We start from the raw sequence: 18,595 nt of genomic DNA, 5'->3' as shown, positions 1-18,595 counted from the left end.
TCTCTCTCTATAATATATACAATATATAATACTTGTTTATTCCATTAACTCACTCACTCGTATATATATATATATATATATATTCGTGTGCGTAGGATATAAATTGACCAAGGGTTTGTAGGTAAAAATACATAGATATTAGAAAAAGGACATCGAACCCAATGGAAATTTCCAAGAGTGACTGGGGAATCGCACCACACATTTTTATTTTTATTTTATATTGCTTTTTATATATGTAAAATAATTATAATAATAATAATAATAATAATAAGGGAAAAACTCCTCATTACTATTATCTTTGCTTTTATATATATATATATATTTATATTTATATAAAAGCAATGACACACCAAAAAGGCAATATACTTGAACTTGAAGGATATTTAAACCAAAAGACTCGAGTTCGCATAAGAGATGGAAGGGTATTCATTGGCAAGTTTGTTTGCATTGACAAGCAAAAGAATATTATATTGTCTCAAGCTAATGAGTACAGAGGAGGTGAGCTCTACTTAGATAGCTAATATACAGACAACTAATAACATAAAATTATGTGGGAATAATACTAGCTGAGGAACGTTTAGTAGGAAGTGTAATGATTCCTGGGGCTCATCTCACAAAAATTGAAACAGAAACAATTAGTGATTTTGATATGTTCACCTAAGATACATTATATTTTAATATCATTTTTATAAGAATAAATAAATAAAACAAGAAACAATAATGATTCCTATTGTTTTATTTCGTTTTATTTTTCGGTGTTGCTATGGTTATGATTGCGAGAAAACTATAAAGGATACTTCATTATCATTAGTAATCAAACATAGGTCGATAGATGAATAGATAAAGCAGAATGAATCTAGTCATCTATAGTGTCAAGTATAGAAAGGTTAGATTGACAATGTCATTATTATTGGTGTTGGTATATTAATAAACAATTTGGCATTTGATAAATGTTGATACGGAGAACCGGGGAGTTCGTTGTCTTTGCCGTTCACGATGATGATAATGATGCTAATAATGATGCTGTCTTTGTATCTTCCGTTGTGCTTGTACTTGCACTTGTAACTGCTGTAATTTGTAGTATGTCTGTAGTGTGTCTGTGGTGTGTTTGTGCACAAAATCTAATTCATGCAATAATGAATACAAGAGAGCAATAGTATCAAAATCGATGCCAAATAAGCCTGTTTATTGTACCCTTGACCTTGACTATGTGAATGAGATAGATGGTTCCGCAGCATAATTTTGCTTTTGATCATTAAAGAAGACCAAGAGATCAATTGGAGTTATTCCTTTTACAGCCCTGTCATCTCTTTATTTATTTATATACAGAATGATAGCAATAGAATATAATACGATACGATACAATAAAGTACTGGTGACCTGCTGCTTGTTACCATATTGTCTTTTTATATTTATTTTGAGAGAGAAAAGATCCTCTTCATTGTACAATCGAACAAACCCGTGCAGATCACGCCCTGGACTAAGCATCACTATATAAATATAGCCATATAGATAATCCGTTGTCTAGACTTTGCAACAATCAGCTGTTAATCATGGGAAATACCAATTCCTTCACCCAAAAGCAAAAGGTATACAAATATAAATATAATGTATCTATAATTATTTGTCTTTCACAACTCACACAAACAAACTACCTTTATCATCAATTTTTATTTTCTTATATAAAAAAGAAGAAGTAGTAGATGTTGGGACCAAAATATTCTCATCTCACCACAAAGCCTAACCTGGTTCTCTCTCTTGGATCCTGCTCTCCAAAGATGACCGAAAGTCGAGCTCGCAGCCATTTACCTACACCAACAAAAACACTTGGTCAATATGCCTTCTTTGACGATACCCCAACCACAACAGCACCAACCACAACATCCGACTCTATTACATCCTCGGTAAACAGACATAGTCCAGTAACAATTCCAAAACCATCATCACAAATGGCATCAATAGTATCTTCACCTCTTGTTGTTATCCCAACCCGTCCACCAAGAAAGCTCAGTTATCCAATGCAGTTACCAGACTTTGTGGTCGGAAGCATACCCCACTATGTACCCGTTCCCTGGCCAAATTCCATGACACATGCACCAATGACACCTGACTTCATAACAAGTCTTGAAAAACGAGCCTTCTTGAGTAGAGCAAATAGCTTTTCAGAAGATGATGATGGGGCAGTATTTGATATGGAAGACCCTACAGTATCAGTATCACCATCATCATCATTCCTCTCACCACAATAATCACGGAAAGAAAAAAGAAATCATTGTTTTCATTATTAACATAATTTACCATTAGCTTACTTTCACTCTTTAAAAATACCACAAGTAAATACTCAGCACAACTATAGAAATCCTCCTTATGACTTTTATTACTATTAGTAATTTATATAATAGCCGTTACAGCAGTAACCATAATCTCCTCCACATTCATTTACTATGCGTCTAGCTTGTTAATGGATTCTAGGCATTCTCTCTATCCCTATTATTCTTATTCTTTTTTTATTTTAATAAAGTAAAATAATCTATGTACAAAATACCATTATTTCATCAATATATCATATATCGTATATCATATACCATATCATAAAGATATATAGGTATAGATAAATATATAGATATATAATCGGACAATGTATTGCACTCATCCACCTATATATGTATATGTATTCATATGCACGTGTGCATAGAAAGATGTATATAATGTCCATGTAGATTGTACATGCAGCTAAATCATAAACTTGATCACAATGCGCATCTTGACATGGAACATCAATGGATTAACTTCTGCACTGAATTACTACCCATGGTCAAAGAAAAAGTCTCACAAAGTAAACACAGCAACCATAATCATAATAAGGTCATTAGAAGGTTCTTTGATTGGATTTCATGTATTTTAATACAGGAAATGTTTGCCACTATGAAGGCTGATATCATTTGGCAAGTAGCTTTAACATTAAAGAAAACAATATAGAAAAAACTATATTCATTATCACTGATTATAATTATAAGTATTATTATTTTCTTTGAACTGCGTTCTTCTTGAACACTAAACATCGTGATTTACACATCTATTTGTACTTTAGCCTTCAGGAAATAAAGTGCCAGCCCACAAAACTAACCCAAGACGTGGCATTGGTTCCTGGCTACGACGCCTATTTTTCGTTTTCAAAAACCAAACCAGGCTATTCTGGGGTGGCTGTCTACGTTAAACAGCCACTTGTACCTCTTCAAGCCGAAGAAGGCATCACAGGCATCCTAAATGAGCCCAAAACCATCAATCCATGCTTCAAAAGCAATAACAAACCCACCAGTAGTAGTTCTATTACAACCAATGACTGTAATGATAATGATGGTGGGGAAGGTTACTTCTTTGATGGATTGATGAATAGTCCAGACCAATTGGACAGTGAAGGAAGATGTTTGATTTTAGATTTTGGACTGTTTGTTCTGCTTAATATCTACTTTCCAAACGAGGCGCAAGGGGATCGTGGATACTACAAGGCTGATTACCATGCCTGTGTGCGGCGTCGGATTGATGATATGCTGACAAATGGTCGGCAAGTGATTCTGGTGGGGGATCTCAATGCCATCCATGAGCCACTCGACCACTTTAAATCCACACATGGCTGGCCCGTAGTCGGGGACACTGTTTTCCAAGCATCTGTCTATCGACACTGGCTGAACGAGATTATTTATCCCAAAGGACCTCTTATAGACACCTGTCGAAATTTTCATCCTCAGAGAAAGGGAATGTTTACATGTATGTGTATACGGATATATACATAGTATAAGAGAGCATTATATGATACGGTAGATCATCGATTGATAAGCCTAAAGGAAATAATGTCTAATAAAACAAAATAAATCAATAGTTTGGAAATCAGTGACAAATGAAAGGTAAAAAAAAAACAATTAATGCTAGATATCCATAGTTATAATCTATCAAAACTAATATGATTTATAGACCTCGCAATTTTGGTAAGTATGAATATACAAAATAGATATAAAGAGTATAAATTTATATATGTACGTATGTATGTATTTGAAAGGAGTACGCCTGGACTATATTTTGGTTTCCGAGGGACTTGGTTCATGGTTAAAGGCTGCCGATATTTTGCCGGAACTTTTTGGATCAGACCACTGCCCAGTGTACATCGACCTGTATGACATTGTTGAATCTTCCGTACAAGGCACTAAATGTCTTATGGACCTATTGAGCACAGAACAAAGCAAAAACAAGAACAAAAACAAGGGCAAGGGAAATATGACTACTGCCAGTGTCAATATTAGTATTAAAAATAAGTATAAGAGTGCGAATGAAAGTAGGTATTCGAATCTACTCGCAAAAAACTTTGCTCAGTTTTCGGGTAGTCAAAAGAGACTGGACCAGTACTTTTCGACTGTTGTCTGTCCAAAGAATACAAAAAAATCTACTGATCAAAAAATAGATCAATAAATTCAGATTGATACAAAATGATACCTGAATTAATATATATATATAAGATAAATGTTTATTAGGGGCATTTATTTATTTTATTTTGTTCATTATCTCTACTCGTAATTTCCATGCATTGATTCTTATGTGTATATATCTTATATTAAGAAGAAGAATAAGATTATGATGATGGGAAAGATAGAGAAAAGGTGGACCTTACAGACAGCCTGAAAGTATGCATTAGCTTTATTACTTTGTCCCCACACTTTGTGTTTATCTATATCTCGCCAGGCACCCAACTCTCATTATTTTAAGAGTCACAGTTCGTATCTAGGCAACTTAATAGTAAGATACTGTCTCATACGAATAAAAAAACCTGTATATTCAATTAATAGTAGCTTGTGTCTTAAAGTTAAACTTGACCATAAAAAAAACCACAACTAGTCCTAAATACACTATATCAATCTCCAGTTATGCAGAAGATCGTAGAGTTGTTGTCATTAGAGTGTGACGCAATCTTGTTGAATATTTTACTATTTATTGGCCTTCTTATGCGTATAATGTCTTTTTCTTTCTTTTAGCTACATATTTCCAGAGTTTGATTGCACCAAGTGGTAAGAGCATCTTCAGCAGTCCACTTTATCTCCACTTTTAAGTTAAATTTAAATATTTAGCTAAAGTTGGTTCTCCTAGTAGTTCAACTAAATTCACTTTAAATATAAAAAGTAGTTCTTTTTTCTTATCTTGTTAAATTTAACAAGATAAAATTGATTGATGAAAATGCTCTCAAAATATATTTAAAGAAAAAGATAAATCGAACTGTTGGGAAAAAGTGACCTTTTCTTTAGCTAAAGTGACAGTGTTTGACTTTAGATAAATTAAAAGTTCTCTCACTGCTGAAGATGCTCTTAGAAGACGATCGAAAGTAATGCGGTCTATGTCTACAAGTGGTGTAGATATTAGAGCATAATTATAGAGTATTGTATACGAGTAACTTTGTTAGTAGTTTCATTAGATACTATCTTTGCATGGCAAGATTCAATGCCATCAGCAGACAAGGCAAAAAAAAATTGTGACCTTTTTAGCTCTCGGTCTTGGTTTTTACCGACGCTCATTTGTCTGCTCTAGCTCTTGCTCTGTCCTTGATCATATTGATATTAAATCCTGCTTCGTCGATAAAAAAAATAAAATTTTGGGTGTATAGAATTCGGTCTGGATGAAGACTAGGTACGAATTAATTTCTTTGGGTAAAAGTGTCTGGATCATTTTTCTTTTCTTCCATTGAAGTAGATCTCTTCAATGTGAGCCTTTCGATATCATCCAAAAACCTGCACAAAGTAAAGATACCGATGTTTCGTATTTCGTCAAAACAGCCTAGAAATTTTCCCATAAGTTCCCTGAGAGTAATTGTATTATTCTTGTCAACAGTTTTGACAATAAAGTCTCGGTGGGCCTTATGAATAGTACTTCTCAAACCCTCGTCCAAATATGTATAGGTGGTAGATCGAGTATTTTCGTATCTTCCTATAATTCTTGAGATAGCTTCCCTAGGAATATCGTACCCCTTTGAGAACCGGGTTGGCATTTTCAAATGGTTACAACTTTTTTTTTTGAACGATAAGGTCGCCAAAGAGGTGTGCTAATTATTAAGTTGGTATTTTCTGGCTAATGTTAAATGACAAGTTACGACCGTTTTAATTAGGAAAAATTGTGACAAAAATAATCTGAACTTGTGATTTTTTTTTATTTCTTTCTAAAGCGGACATTTATTTATGATTTAAGGTCAAATATTTTTGGGAAAACGCCAAATTCCATAAGCCTGACTGTACAACTCGGGTTTAGGAATGGCGAGAGAGCGGGTGGTTACACGATTGGTACGGACGGCAGAGTTCAACTGGCCCGAGACCTCTTTATTTTTGTTTCTCTCTCTTTATTTATTTATCTATTTATAAAAATGATAACTGTTATCATTAATAGAATAGGATAAAATTTAGATAAATTACTAGTGTTTATATCATGTAGATAGATACATTAATATCAAAATAATAATTATAATAGAGAATTGCACCAGGTTATTATTATTATTACTATTATGCAATGCATAGTCCATAAGGTACCTTTATGGTAATGTATATTTATATTTATATTTATATTTATATACGTAATAATTAAAGGGTGCAAGCTACAAAAAGGAGAATAAATAAGAGGGGAATAGATACATAGAATAGAATGAAATAAAAAAAATTGAAAAAAGGGGGAGATTTGTACAAGGAAGAAAGGACAAAAGATTTCATTTGTGATTTATTCAAAATTAATAGATAAAGAACAATCAAAATCAAAGGTAATGGGAATAGTAATTCAATCATATAAAGAGAGTCAAAGGAATGAATGTAAAGGAGTATTTGAATCTTTACGTTGATTTATTGATTGATTGATTTATATATAAAACAGACTAAAAAAAAAATAGATTACACAGAGAGTGTTATAGCAAGTATTATTATTATTTCATTCCTCCGTCATGTATGTGTCTTGTATTTTGTATTTTGGTTTTTATTGCAGGATATATGAACCTTCCAGAGGTCGAGAACAATGGGAATTGATGAATATATTACAAGCCATAAGGAATGTACATTTTTTGAATTTATAGTATTTATAGTATATATATATATATAGTGTGTGTGTGTATGTGTGTATGTATGTATGTACGTGTGTGTATGAGTGAAAGAGTGAGAGTGAAAGAGACGGTTAGTGTATCTAATTATATAAAAATAAAGAAGAAAAAGTAACAAGATTGGCTGTGGAAGGGTTAGGGATGATCACTTTTTGTGTGTGTGTGTGTGTATTTTAACAACACTCCTTGATGCCGAAACAGAGAAGTACGGCTACCAAACTAAATAATAATAGACAAAGTATATAAATAATTGGTATAATATTCTAGTGCTTTTTTTTTTAAAAAAAAGGGTCTTCTTTTCTTACCATCCCCAGCAACAGGCATCGTGAGATCTGGTAGGCTTGTGATGAATAACTTTGATTTCAGGAGTAGGCAAAGGCTGATAATAGTATGCTTTAATTTTTAATAGAGCAAAGAAATATAAGTATAAGTATAAGTATATAGATAGATATCGAATATTAAAAAATATACAAACATATTTGTGTATTTATGTATTTATGTATGTACCTCCTATTGGGGATCTCGGCTTTGAGGACCGTGTTTGCTGAGACGGGAGGATGTATAGACTGTTTGAGTATTGCAGTGATGGTTGATAAGCAGGCGGAGGAGTCGAATAAGGATCTGATACACTGGTTTCGCTCAAGGGTCTGTATCGTGGAGGAGGAAGAGGAGCCGGGGTGGGGTTGAGTATATCAAATGGCTTGTCCATCATGAACTTGTTGTAGACAAAAGAGTATAAGATATATATATATATGTATATATATTTAAAGCTAAAAGCTAATGATAAAAAATTAAAGGAGAAGAAGAAGAAGAAGTAGGAGAGACTAATAGCAGAGAAGTGTGGGCTGCTTTATAGCCTCGGGTCGCTGGTTCCTAGCCACTTTTAAATCCTTGGCTCATCGATGGCTGAGAGAAAAGGATCAAAAAAGGAAGCGAAGTCGCGGACATTTAAATCATAGAAAGACAGACTGACTGACAGAGAGAACTAAAAAAAAAAGGGGGGAGGAAGGGAAAAAAATAAAATAGAAATCATTGAACAGATTTTTGGGCCGGCAGGGAGGATGTCCGGGTAGAGAGTCCGGGGAGGCTACAGGAAAGAGCGAACCCTCTGCGCACTTGGCAACCCTCCTCTTTCCTCACCAAACATAGACATGGCTGGTCAACCCGTTCGGTAAGGATGGATGTTAGAATCAAGTCTATATATCCACACATAGATACACATACAAACACAAGCAGAGATCCATACAACACCACACCACACCAAGCACCACATACACACATACACATACACACAACACAGCACCAAACAGACGAATATTTTTGATGGATGGAAAATATGCATATATATATAATATATATAATATATATGTATATCGACATATACGCACTATTTGTATATAGTATAATATGTATAATGTATAGTATACATCTATACCTATATACATATACATATAGTGTGTGTATATATTTATACAAACACTACACAACACCATGCATACAACATAAAAGAACATCAATTACAATTAGTCATTCAATACAGTTAAATTCAATCCAAATTAATATCAATTCTAATAAAATCCTTATAAATTATATTTCTCTTAATATACATATATATTATGCATATATAGTCTGTACAGCAAGGGCCGCGTTTTGGGCTACGAGCGTGCCAAGCGCGCCCAGAACCCCAACACTTCTTTGATCCAGGTCGAAGGTGTCCAAACCACCAAGGATGCTCAGTTCTACCTCGGTAAGCGCATTGCTTATGTCTACCGTGCCCAGCGTGAGGTCAACGGCTCCAAGGTCCGCGTTATCTGGGGTCGCATTGCCCGCACCCACGGTTCCAACGGTGTCGTCAAGGCCCGTTTCCGCAAGAACTTGCCCCCCAAGGTGTTTGGTGCCAGTGTCCGCATCGTAAGTTATTAAATAAACAAAAAAGGATCAAAAAACCAAATGGGAAAATCTTTGAATTGAACTAATGCTTTGTTTTTTTTTCTAATAGATGCTTTACCCCTCCAACATCTAAACGAGTTCTACGTTGACGATTAAAAGCAAGGATGTTTAACAACCAAAAAATAAATAAAAGAAAAGAAGCTATAAAATGTAGATTGTATTTTTTTTATATCTTTTTGCTTTGTGAGGAATAAAGAACACAAACACATTCATACATACAATACATGCAACATAAATCAAAAGGGAATTGAAGAAGAGTTGACAATATGGGAAAGAGCTTGAATTGTATATATAAGGAAAATAGAGAATGAAAATAAGTCTTGAGTGGAATGAGTAGATGAAGTGGAATGAAAAGAGATATTTTCTGTTTGGTGGTGGTGGTGGTGGTGGTATATACGCATGCACGTCTTATACACGCCCAGCTAAGATTTTACTGCTTAAAATCTATTAGTGAATTTGGTTATAAGAATTAAACGATAGTAATAGTAATATGCACTTTCCTGTAACTTTAATTAGATGTACACATATATCTTCCTTTATGAAAATGCTTAATTGAATACAAAGCTTCTTTAATTGTATTTCAAGATAAATACAATTATATTGATACAATTCTGCTCTTATTTGTTTCTTCAACCGAAAGGTACTAGTCAAATACTTGTATGTATTAGACATTATTTAAACATTAATTTGGTACAAATATGTATATTCTCTATTATAAAATTCCGAGGATATCTAAATTACTTTTAAGAAATATAAAAAGTATATGTAGTTGTGACAGCTATATATATATATTATATATATATATTTTTATTAAAAAAAAAAGAAAAAGAAAAAAAAAGGTTATATGTATATATATATAAATATGCTGTATTCTTTCTTAATTTCTTCATTTTTATTTTTATATATTTTATTTTATTTTATTTTATTTTATTTATTTTTTTTACTCATTTTTAAAAAAAAGTAAAAAAAAATAAATTAAAAAAAGAGTAAGATGAGCTCTTCTGCTTTTATTGAAACTTTGCGCAAACATGATCTTGAACAGGTGAAGATTCCTTTCTTTATTTCTCTTTATTTTTTAAAGTTCTTATTGTTCATACAAGTAAATATCTTGAATAAAACAAAACCAACCTCATTAACACCCTTTTTTTATATATATACAAAAGTTTTATCCTACGTGAGTTTATATATATATATATATACACTTGTATACATTTACAATGTATCAAAAAGAAGGTGTACACGTTGTAGATATTGAACTACGCAATTGACGATTGGAAAACAATACAAAATCACACATACATACATACATACATACATACATACATACATACATACATACATACATACGTACGTACGTACGTCTGTACATACGCACTTGTATATATACATCTATACATACAAATACGTACATACATAAATAATAATTATTAAAAAAAATGTCTATAAATGTGGGAATGTACATATGTGTGTGTATGTGTATGTGTGTGATTCTATTAGATTCTCGAGCCAGGGCATTACCCATCTACAGAGCCTAGCTCAGGTACGGCCATCCATATTGAGCAACATGGTTGGGGACACTGAGCCTTCGCTTGTACCCTTAGCTTTCAGTGCAAGACTATACCCAACTTGGTATAACGGAGACAGCCGACCGAAAGAAATTTTTTGGGTTGATTCAGATGCTCCGAAAAGACTCCAATCCCGGTCGTCTTAACATCATGACCTCTGCATCTTCAGTAACAAGTAGCAGTAGCAGCACCAATAACAACTACTCCAGCAGCATCAACTATAATAACTATAGCAACAACAACAACAACAACAACAATAGTAATAGCAATAGCAATAACAATAGCAATAGCAATAGTGGTGGTAGTGGCCTTCGTCAACCAATGTCTTATCCTAAATCATACAACGACACTTCGTCCACCGCATCTCCAACATCGCCAGGAAGTTTTCACACACGCCTTCCTCAACCTCAGTCAACAACAACTACCCTGACTGCCGATTCTTCTAGCCGGCTTCCAGGCCCGCGCTCACGACGACCCAGTGTTCTGACTCTCACCAAATCATCTGCCTTTGCATCAGGCCAGGAACAACGGCCGTCCAGAACACGAACCGTCTCCGACGTCGGTCGTATTGAATCGTCGTCGCTGCAACGCACACGCGTGCTTGAACGCCGTGCAGCAGCAGCAGCAGCCGCGACAGCCGCAGAAGTCCGCCGCTCGCTGCTGGTTGACCATGAAGAACTTGAAACAACCGACTCTTCAGACGAAGAAAAGAACACAAGACGGTACCGCGCATCCGCACCCTTACTCGATGCTTACGGCGTACCGTCTGCTTCGGGTGTCAAGACACGTGCGAGTATGGGTGCGCTCAAGTACAGCACAAACAACACCGTTGTCCCGCCCAGTGACTTGAACCAAAAGATCCGTGTCTGCGTTCGAAAACGACCCATGAACAAGAAGGAGATGGAGCGGTCTGAAAAAGATATTGCTCCCCTCCTCAATACCCGAAGTATCCAGATCAACGAACCAAAGTAAAGCCAAAAAATTGTTTTGTTTTGTTTTGTTTTGTTTTGTTTTATGTGAGAGGGTGTGTTTTTTTTTCCTGTACGAGTGAACTCATGTGTACATTCTTATCATATATATATACATTGTATTATAGACTCAAGCTGGACCTCACTCGTTACATCGAGCAACACACCTTTATTTTTGATGATGTCTTTGACGCAAATTCAAAGAACACATCTGTCTATGAACGCACCGCTTTCCCACTCGTCAAATATATGTTTGAAGGTGGAAGAGCCACCTGTTTTGCCTAGTGAGTTTTCAAAACTACAATATTACTTGCATATTAAATCAACACCTGACAACCTATATTTACATACATATGTATATGTATATGTATATGTATATGTATATGTATGTACGTATATATACCTACATACAAAATACATGAATACATAGCATATACAAAAACCAAAAAAAAAAACTAAAACTAAAAACCATCTTTCCCCCTTTATTCTCCTTGACTTGACTTGAAATTTTGCTAGTGGACAGACTGGTTCTGGAAAGACATTTACTATGCTTGATCCTAACCACGGATTATATGTGCTTGCGGCCAAGGATATTTTTGCATTGCTCAAGAAGCCAGAAAACGAACACCTTTCGGCCTGGATCGGCCTTTACGAAATTTACCAGGGTCATATTTACGACCTCTTGAACGAACGAAAGAAGATTTATGCACGCGAGGATGCCAAACGCAACGTGATCATCTCCGGACTACGTGAGTACCCGATCGACAACGTCGGCAACCTCATCCAGGTGTTTGAGTTTGGAAGTAACGAACGCAGCACTGGATCGACCGTCGCAAATGACAGCTCTTCTCGTTCCCACGCTGTGCTTCAGATTCTTCTCAAACCGAAAAATAATCGGAAAAAGATCTATGGTAAGTTAAGTTTCATTGATCTTGCTGGATCAGAGCGAGGTGCCGACAGAGGAGAGACGGACATCAAGACAAGGTAATAGAGATAGAGAGATGTGTATGTGTATGCGTATCTGGTTTTTTATTTTAGTCTTTGGTACAAAACATACTGAGTGTATTGAAACAAACGGGTAGAATGGAAGGTGCCGAAATCAATAAGAGTCTGTTGGCTCTCAAAGAATGTATTCGTGCTTTGGATCAAGATAAACGACACACGCCCTTTAGACAGAGTCAGCTAACACAGGTAAATATATAAAAATAAAGAGATATAGAAAAGGGGTACTGACACGAATAAAAGGTGTTGAAAGACTCATTTGTGGGAAAATCTCGAACGTGTATGATTGCCACGATTTCACCAGGTGGATCAAACAGTGAACACACTCTCAACACACTCCGATATGCTGATCGGTAAACAATTGATTATGATAGTATGAACAACCAAAAAAATGTGTATATTAAAAAGAAAAGGAACTATTGTGTAGAGTAAAGGAACTCAAGGGAGCAAAGAACCGACGGGGCCCAGCAACAGGAGTAGGAGCAACAGTAGGAGCAGGGAAAGGCAAAGAAAGTATGCCAGAGCCTGTAAAAGTGAAACAACCCCGGCCAGAAACAGATCCTTTAGAAGAATACCCAGAAGAAGCCGAAGAGTTTCCGGAAGAGTACCCATATGGAGAGGGTGAAGAGGGTGAAGGCGAAGGTGAAGGTGAAGTGGAAGGTGAAGGAGACGAAGACGAAGAAGAATACGCTGAAATGGATTCCAATGAAGAATACTACAGCAACGATGATTCAGATATCCTAGACGAAGAGACTTTTAATGTTGAAGAAGAGAATATTTTTGACGTTGATTTCCCACATGAACAAGATGCTCTCATTCGATCAAGCGCATTTGCATCTCCATCCCACAAACTGGCTGACAGTAGCTACAGCTCTCTTGATCACCAACAGCAGCAACACCATCAGCTTCACCATCACCATCAGCAGCAGCACAATCAGCCACATACTCAACACTTACTTCAACAACAATTTAGCCTACCGTCTCACCATCATCCTATGCACCTTGGCGATGGGCCTTCCTACACTTCTCCACGACTGAACCAATGGGGTTCCACGTCACTCCAGTCCTCCCAATTCAACCGTCCATTTCCTTCACAAACACAAGCACAATCACAGCTAAACAATCGACAATTTATCGGTATACCATCCACGATGGCTGTGCCACCTTATAATCCCCAGGGCGGAAGGATGATGGGCCGGTCTGTGGAGAATTACAATACCATGTCATCTATTAATGTATTCCCTGTCCCCACTACTTCTACCAACATTACAATCACCTCAACTCCTACAGCAACAATTACTACCATTCCTACAAACAATGCTATAAATACACAACAACAACAACAACAACAACAACAACAACAACAACAACAGCAGCAGCTGTCATCTTCACCAGCATCAGGTAGTACAGCGTCCGCACCAATCCCGGGTATAATTCAATTCGATTCCCAGCAGATGGAAGAGTTTGTCAAATTCCACCGGGCAGAGATTCGAGAAGCGACAGACTGTACGAAGCGAGAGTCTAAACTGGTGGCCAACATTTCACTTGACTTGTCTTCCAACCAAGATTATGAGGGTGTTGAGATGTCAAGTGATGACCCACAATCACATCGGATAGCTCTCCATCGCAAAGTCAAGAGTAGTCACCAATTTCAAAAATATCTTTTGGATCTTGACGATATTTTGGAACGTAAAATGGCAGCAGTTGAAGCACTAAGGGATCGGATCAGTGAAACTGTGAGTCAAGTCGAATTGTAAATCTAGTATATCATTAGTATAATTATTGTTACTATTACTGTTATTACTATCACTATCACTATCACTATCACTGTCACTGTCAATGTCACTGTTGTTATTATTATTATTACTTCTTCCCTCCAAAAGAAGAAAAGAAAAGAAGGATTTTAGCGTAACGATGACAACAAAATTCATTTAACAAAAAAAAAGTCAAATGATGGTGTAAGAATGTATACATATCAAAAGGAAAAGGTGTAATATTTTGGGTGAATATATATAAAAAGTGGGAAAGGGTCAAAATAATGTGAAGATTTATTTTTGCATTTTTTGTGTTATCTTTTTATGCTATTGCGTATTTACTAGTCTAGAAAGGGTTCTATATATTATATATGGCTGTATACACACAGACATACTTCTTTTCTTTATATCTTTCAATTGGTTAACGTGTATGATATATAGATGTGAAAATTGGAAAGACAAAAGGAAAACATAGATTGGCTTTGTTGTAACGATGTGTACCGCAATAAGTGTTTTCTACTATGTAAATATAAATATATGGAATAAAATAGAATATAATAATATTGGCTATTCATTCTATAATAGAATGATGATAAAAAGATATTATTTAAAGCCTTTAGATTAACTCGGATGGTACAAGGGATCTACGGTTCCTTGTTACACCAGACACTCCATTGTCCAGGATCCATTGTTACTCATTGGTACTCCTATGAAGAATGTGAATCTTGGTACAACAAGAGTAACTTGAAGAGTATTTGTATACATTAGTAGTAGTAGTAGTAGTAGTAGTAGTAGTAGTAGTATTACTAAGAAAGTTCTATCTCCTGTTTGACAGGCTTTTTTTTCTTCTCCTTTAGTTGTACTAGACTAAATTAGAATAACAGACTATTAATTATCTTATCGTGTAGTGCTCTATACAATAACGGTAGTTATACATCTGTATGTATTATTATTTAGACTTCTTGCTTTATACAATATAATGAATAAATAAAGTAAAATAAAAGGTATATGGTGGGACATTACTTTGGATAGAAGTTTGATGGTATCTTGGATAGTTATTGCTTTTGATTTTGATTTTGGCTTTGGTTTTGATTTTTTTGATAGGATTGATTATAAAGTCAAAAGAATATGAATGTTGGGTTGGATTACTTGTGTATATATATGTATTTTCTTATCAACTTTTGACCATGGTCATTTCCGTCCATATTTCCTTCCAGACATGTATTCTCACAGAATCATAATCCTTCAATCTCTCCTTCTTCTTCATTGGACAAAGAAAACTACCTCTTACTGGTCATACTAGCTCTCTTGGAAGACATATCAACAGATGTGGGCCGAGTAGGGGTTTGGGGTCCAGATGCTAAATAGAAATAAAGGAAAGGAAAAGACAAGACAAGTGATCAACACATTGTTTCTTAATACTACACCAAGTCTATGCATTATCCCTCTCACAGCAAAACTACCACTTTACATTAGTGTGTGTATGTGTTATTTAACTTACTTCTCAAAAAATCTGTTGGTCCATCATAGGGACGGATCTTGGCCAATGGGTTGGTGACATTATCAATATAGGCCTTTTTGGCTAAACGTCATCATGTCAGCTTATATTCATTTTTAAAGAAAATATATATATACATTCACAACTACAACCACGGCTACAGCTACATCCGATTTCTCTCTCTCTTTTTTTATAGAAAAAATATACTATTATTTACTATTTATTATTGTACCTGTTGCTGGGTGCTCAAATATAATTAGTGCACGGGTATCAGAGATCCACTTGATTCTGTAACCTCCTCGTAAATTCTCGTAATCTCTAAAGATGTCACGCAAATGATGTGTTTTGAAAGCTGGTGGGAAGCTGTGGCAATCCAAGACAAAAGTAGGCTCATCGACCATGGGAACTTCGGCTGTGCAATGAATACAAAAATATAAACATTCGCATATAAAGAAAAGGAGAAGAGTATTTTTTTCTTATTGTTCCTTTTTATCTAGCTGTTGTTGTTTTTTTTTTGTTTGTTCATCTCTAATGAAATCAAGGCTTTTTCATTACCTGGAGGTTCAGTAAATGGGTTCATGTTGCGACTGGCACGCTTGCTCCGACGACCATCGTCGTTATTTCCATCATCATAACGATCGTATTGCTTCAAGAGTTCTTCGTAATCTTCTTTTGTGGAACAATCATTCAACGACATGCCTTGGATACCCATATTTTCTAGAGCCATCGTTTATTTTATATATATATATATATTTGTTTGTTTGTTTGTTTCTTGATGCTTTCTTGAAGAGATTGCCCTTTCTTTTTTTTTCTTATTTGTCAAGTGGGAAACGTATAGCTTTATTCGTCTTTGTGACTCTTATTTAAAGAAAAAGAAAAAGAAGAGAAGAGAAAAAAAAATAATAAAAAGAAGAGGAAAAGTATTGATAAAAATCGATATTAGCCATGTGTTCTCATCCTTTCTTTTTTTGAACTTCTTCACTCTCAGCAAAAAAAAAAGGGTATATACTTTTATATAAATAATATATATGTATATGTATATATATCTATATATCTGCCATTAGTGACAAGAATGGATCCGATTCTATCGTTTTCCTTACTTCCTCCTCCTACTCCTCCTTCTACTCCTTCTTCGTCTTCTTCTTCTTCTTTAAAAGAAATCATATTCCGCTCAGACTTTCTCTTGGTTGATATCATCAAGACAGACTTTAGCCACAAAAAATATTTAATACACTAGCATATATCTTGCCCTAGTTTTAGTCTTAGTTAGTAAGTGTTTAAAAGAAAATTAACAAAAAAAAAAAAGGTCTTATGGTCCTTTGTACACTACTTTATTAGCACTTCCCTTTCTTTTTTCTGATGAATGCTGCTGTTTAATATTTTACACTCATTTTTCTGGTTGAGTTTCGTTTTTCACAGACTCGCACGCTATAGAGATCCTTTTTTTGCATTAAGCATGCTGAAATAATCCCCGATTATGTAACAATGAATTTTTAGTCTGTATACAATTTCCATAAATTATTTGCTCACTCTCCGAAAGAAAATCAAATCGAATAAAATTGATATTTTTGCACATTGTATACTTTAGAACATAAAGAGGTAGTCAATCGTAAATAATCATTTTGGTATTTAAAAGAAAAAGAAAAGCTGCTTGAATAATAATATTTTCCATTTTTTACTTTGAATACCAATAAATATTCACAGCTGACTACCCCTATTGTTTAGTAGATGAAAATTATATTCAATTTTCTTATATATATATGTATGAGTCTTTATCTTAATTATACAAGATAGGGCTTTATATTAATTTTAGGCTATTTGCTTTAATAGATAAGATTAGACAATAGTTCTTAAAAGTGTACAATTTTTTGTTTCAGAGGATGAGCAAATAAGTTGTGCAAATTGTGTATTTCTTGTACCTTTTTGTACATTATAAAAGATCTGTCCAGAAAAGATAGTGTGACTTGGCATAGGATTATATTATATTTATTAAATTTACTTTCCTCACATATTGATTTTTTTTTGTATTGCATCATCTATAGTGTATACACACTTACCACTCACTCTTTTATAGTTGAACCAAAATCAGGAACTGAGGACTATCTGAATAGAATATATATAAAAAAAGGGTTTATATGTGGACAGGAATTTAGTCTTATATTTTTGCTTATTTTATTTTGAATGTTAAATAAGAAGATATTATCGATTTACTCACTTCAAATGAATATCAAAATAGCTGAATCTAAGTATAGTCAGTACGCCTTCAATCGTTGTATTCTTTCCAATTAAAATTTAGTCTACAAACCTATTTGGATACCTTGGTTAAATCGCTTTAATTCTTCAAATTGATTGTGTTTAAAAAAAATGTATAATATTATCATTAGATGGCTTATAACCAGCCCAACAGGACCCTTTCCCTTCTCCATCCTTATTTTCTCAAGCAAATGGTGTCAAACCTTTACCTTATTAACCAAGTACAAGTACAAGAATAACTCCCATTTCTATTCCTATTCCTATTCTCCTTTCTGCTCAATGCCACTCACTACACCCATTTTTACCCACTCCATTGCTCTCCACTACACGCACTACACACACAATAAACAAAAAAGAAATTGTATGTACATATAGAATAAAAAACCAATATCTTTTTTTCTTTGGTTTGCTTTTTTTTTTCTCAGCCTTTCTTTTGATTTTCTTTCCATTTTTTTTTTTTTTTTTGGTTTTAAAAAAAAAATCTTTTCTGC

At 34.6% G+C, this 18,595-nt stretch overlaps 9 protein-coding genes across 9 annotated transcripts; 6 read left to right on the top strand and 3 right to left on the bottom strand.

Moving 5' to 3' along the window:
• Positions 1 to 341: 341 nt before the first annotated feature.
• On the top strand, positions 342 to 521 carry PHYBLDRAFT_107729 (hypothetical protein; the record flags this gene model as incomplete). The annotated part of the gene is made up of 1 exon (XM_018428013.1): positions 342 to 521. One exon carries the CDS (start codon positions 342 to 344, stop codon positions 519 to 521), a length of 180 nt encoding a protein of 59 aa, XP_018296441.1.
• A 1,257-nt stretch (positions 522 to 1,778) lies between these two features.
• On the top strand, positions 1,779 to 2,249 carry PHYBLDRAFT_163517 (hypothetical protein; the record flags this gene model as incomplete). The annotated part of the gene is made up of 1 exon (XM_018434809.1): positions 1,779 to 2,249. One exon carries the CDS (start codon positions 1,779 to 1,781, stop codon positions 2,247 to 2,249), a length of 471 nt encoding a protein of 156 aa, XP_018296440.1.
• Positions 2,250 to 2,755: 506 nt separating this feature from the next.
• Positions 2,756 to 4,464, top strand: PHYBLDRAFT_140492 (hypothetical protein; the record flags this gene model as incomplete). Its single annotated transcript, XM_018430410.1, has 6 exons — positions 2,756 to 2,836; positions 2,911 to 2,949; positions 3,099 to 3,768; positions 3,881 to 3,905; positions 3,973 to 3,986; positions 4,058 to 4,464. The coding sequence occupies 6 exons, from the start codon at positions 2,756 to 2,758 to the stop codon at positions 4,462 to 4,464; spliced, it is 1,236 nt and encodes a 411-aa protein (XP_018296439.1).
• A 1,213-nt stretch (positions 4,465 to 5,677) lies between these two features.
• PHYBLDRAFT_140491 (Homeodomain-like DNA binding domain-containing transcription factor) lies at positions 5,678 to 6,028 on the bottom strand (the record flags this gene model as incomplete). Its single annotated transcript, XM_018430409.1, has 1 exon — positions 5,678 to 6,028. One exon carries the CDS (start codon positions 6,026 to 6,028, stop codon positions 5,678 to 5,680), a length of 351 nt encoding a protein of 116 aa, XP_018296438.1.
• Positions 6,029 to 7,287: 1,259 nt separating this feature from the next.
• PHYBLDRAFT_69658 (hypothetical protein) lies at positions 7,288 to 7,823 on the bottom strand (the record flags this gene model as incomplete). Its single annotated transcript, XM_018442141.1, has 3 exons — positions 7,288 to 7,333; positions 7,420 to 7,507; positions 7,622 to 7,823. 3 exons carry the CDS (start codon positions 7,821 to 7,823, stop codon positions 7,288 to 7,290), a joined length of 336 nt encoding a protein of 111 aa, XP_018296437.1.
• A 431-nt stretch (positions 7,824 to 8,254) lies between these two features.
• On the top strand, positions 8,255 to 9,292 carry PHYBLDRAFT_121923 (hypothetical protein). The gene is made up of 3 exons (XM_018428838.1): positions 8,255 to 8,285; positions 8,743 to 9,025; positions 9,114 to 9,292. Exons 1-3 carry the CDS (start codon positions 8,266 to 8,268, stop codon positions 9,135 to 9,137), a joined length of 327 nt encoding a protein of 108 aa, XP_018296436.1. The 5' UTR covers positions 8,255 to 8,265; the 3' UTR covers positions 9,138 to 9,292.
• Positions 9,293 to 11,424: 2,132 nt separating this feature from the next.
• On the top strand, positions 11,425 to 12,956 carry PHYBLDRAFT_24434 (hypothetical protein; the record flags this gene model as incomplete). Its single annotated transcript, XM_018439845.1, has 5 exons — positions 11,425 to 11,597; positions 11,726 to 11,881; positions 12,114 to 12,581; positions 12,680 to 12,788; positions 12,843 to 12,956. The coding sequence occupies 5 exons, from the start codon at positions 11,425 to 11,427 to the stop codon at positions 12,954 to 12,956; spliced, it is 1,020 nt and encodes a 339-aa protein (XP_018296435.1).
• An 820-nt stretch (positions 12,957 to 13,776) lies between these two features.
• Positions 13,777 to 14,533, top strand: PHYBLDRAFT_157544 (hypothetical protein). Its single transcript, XM_018433634.1, has one exon. It carries the CDS (start codon positions 13,820 to 13,822, stop codon positions 14,354 to 14,356), a length of 537 nt encoding a protein of 178 aa, XP_018296434.1. The 5' UTR covers positions 13,777 to 13,819; the 3' UTR covers positions 14,357 to 14,533.
• Positions 14,534 to 15,391: 858 nt separating this feature from the next.
• Positions 15,392 to 16,704, bottom strand: PHYBLDRAFT_179547 (hypothetical protein). The gene is made up of 4 exons (XM_018438164.1): positions 16,407 to 16,704; positions 16,084 to 16,263; positions 15,855 to 15,935; positions 15,392 to 15,713 (listed from the first exon to the last, which is right to left on the bottom strand). The coding sequence occupies exons 1-4, from the start codon at positions 16,576 to 16,578 to the stop codon at positions 15,634 to 15,636; spliced, it is 513 nt and encodes a 170-aa protein (XP_018296433.1). The 5' UTR covers positions 16,579 to 16,704; the 3' UTR covers positions 15,392 to 15,633.
• Between the last annotated feature and the right edge of the window lie 1,891 nt (positions 16,705 to 18,595).

Source organism: Phycomyces blakesleeanus (genome assembly GCF_001638985.1).
Source record: "Phycomyces blakesleeanus NRRL 1555(-) unplaced genomic scaffold PHYBLscaffold_3, whole genome shotgun sequence".
NCBI lineage: Eukaryota > Fungi > Mucoromycota > Mucoromycetes > Mucorales > Phycomycetaceae > Phycomyces > Phycomyces blakesleeanus.
This window is presented reverse-complemented; position numbering and strand designations above follow the sequence as displayed.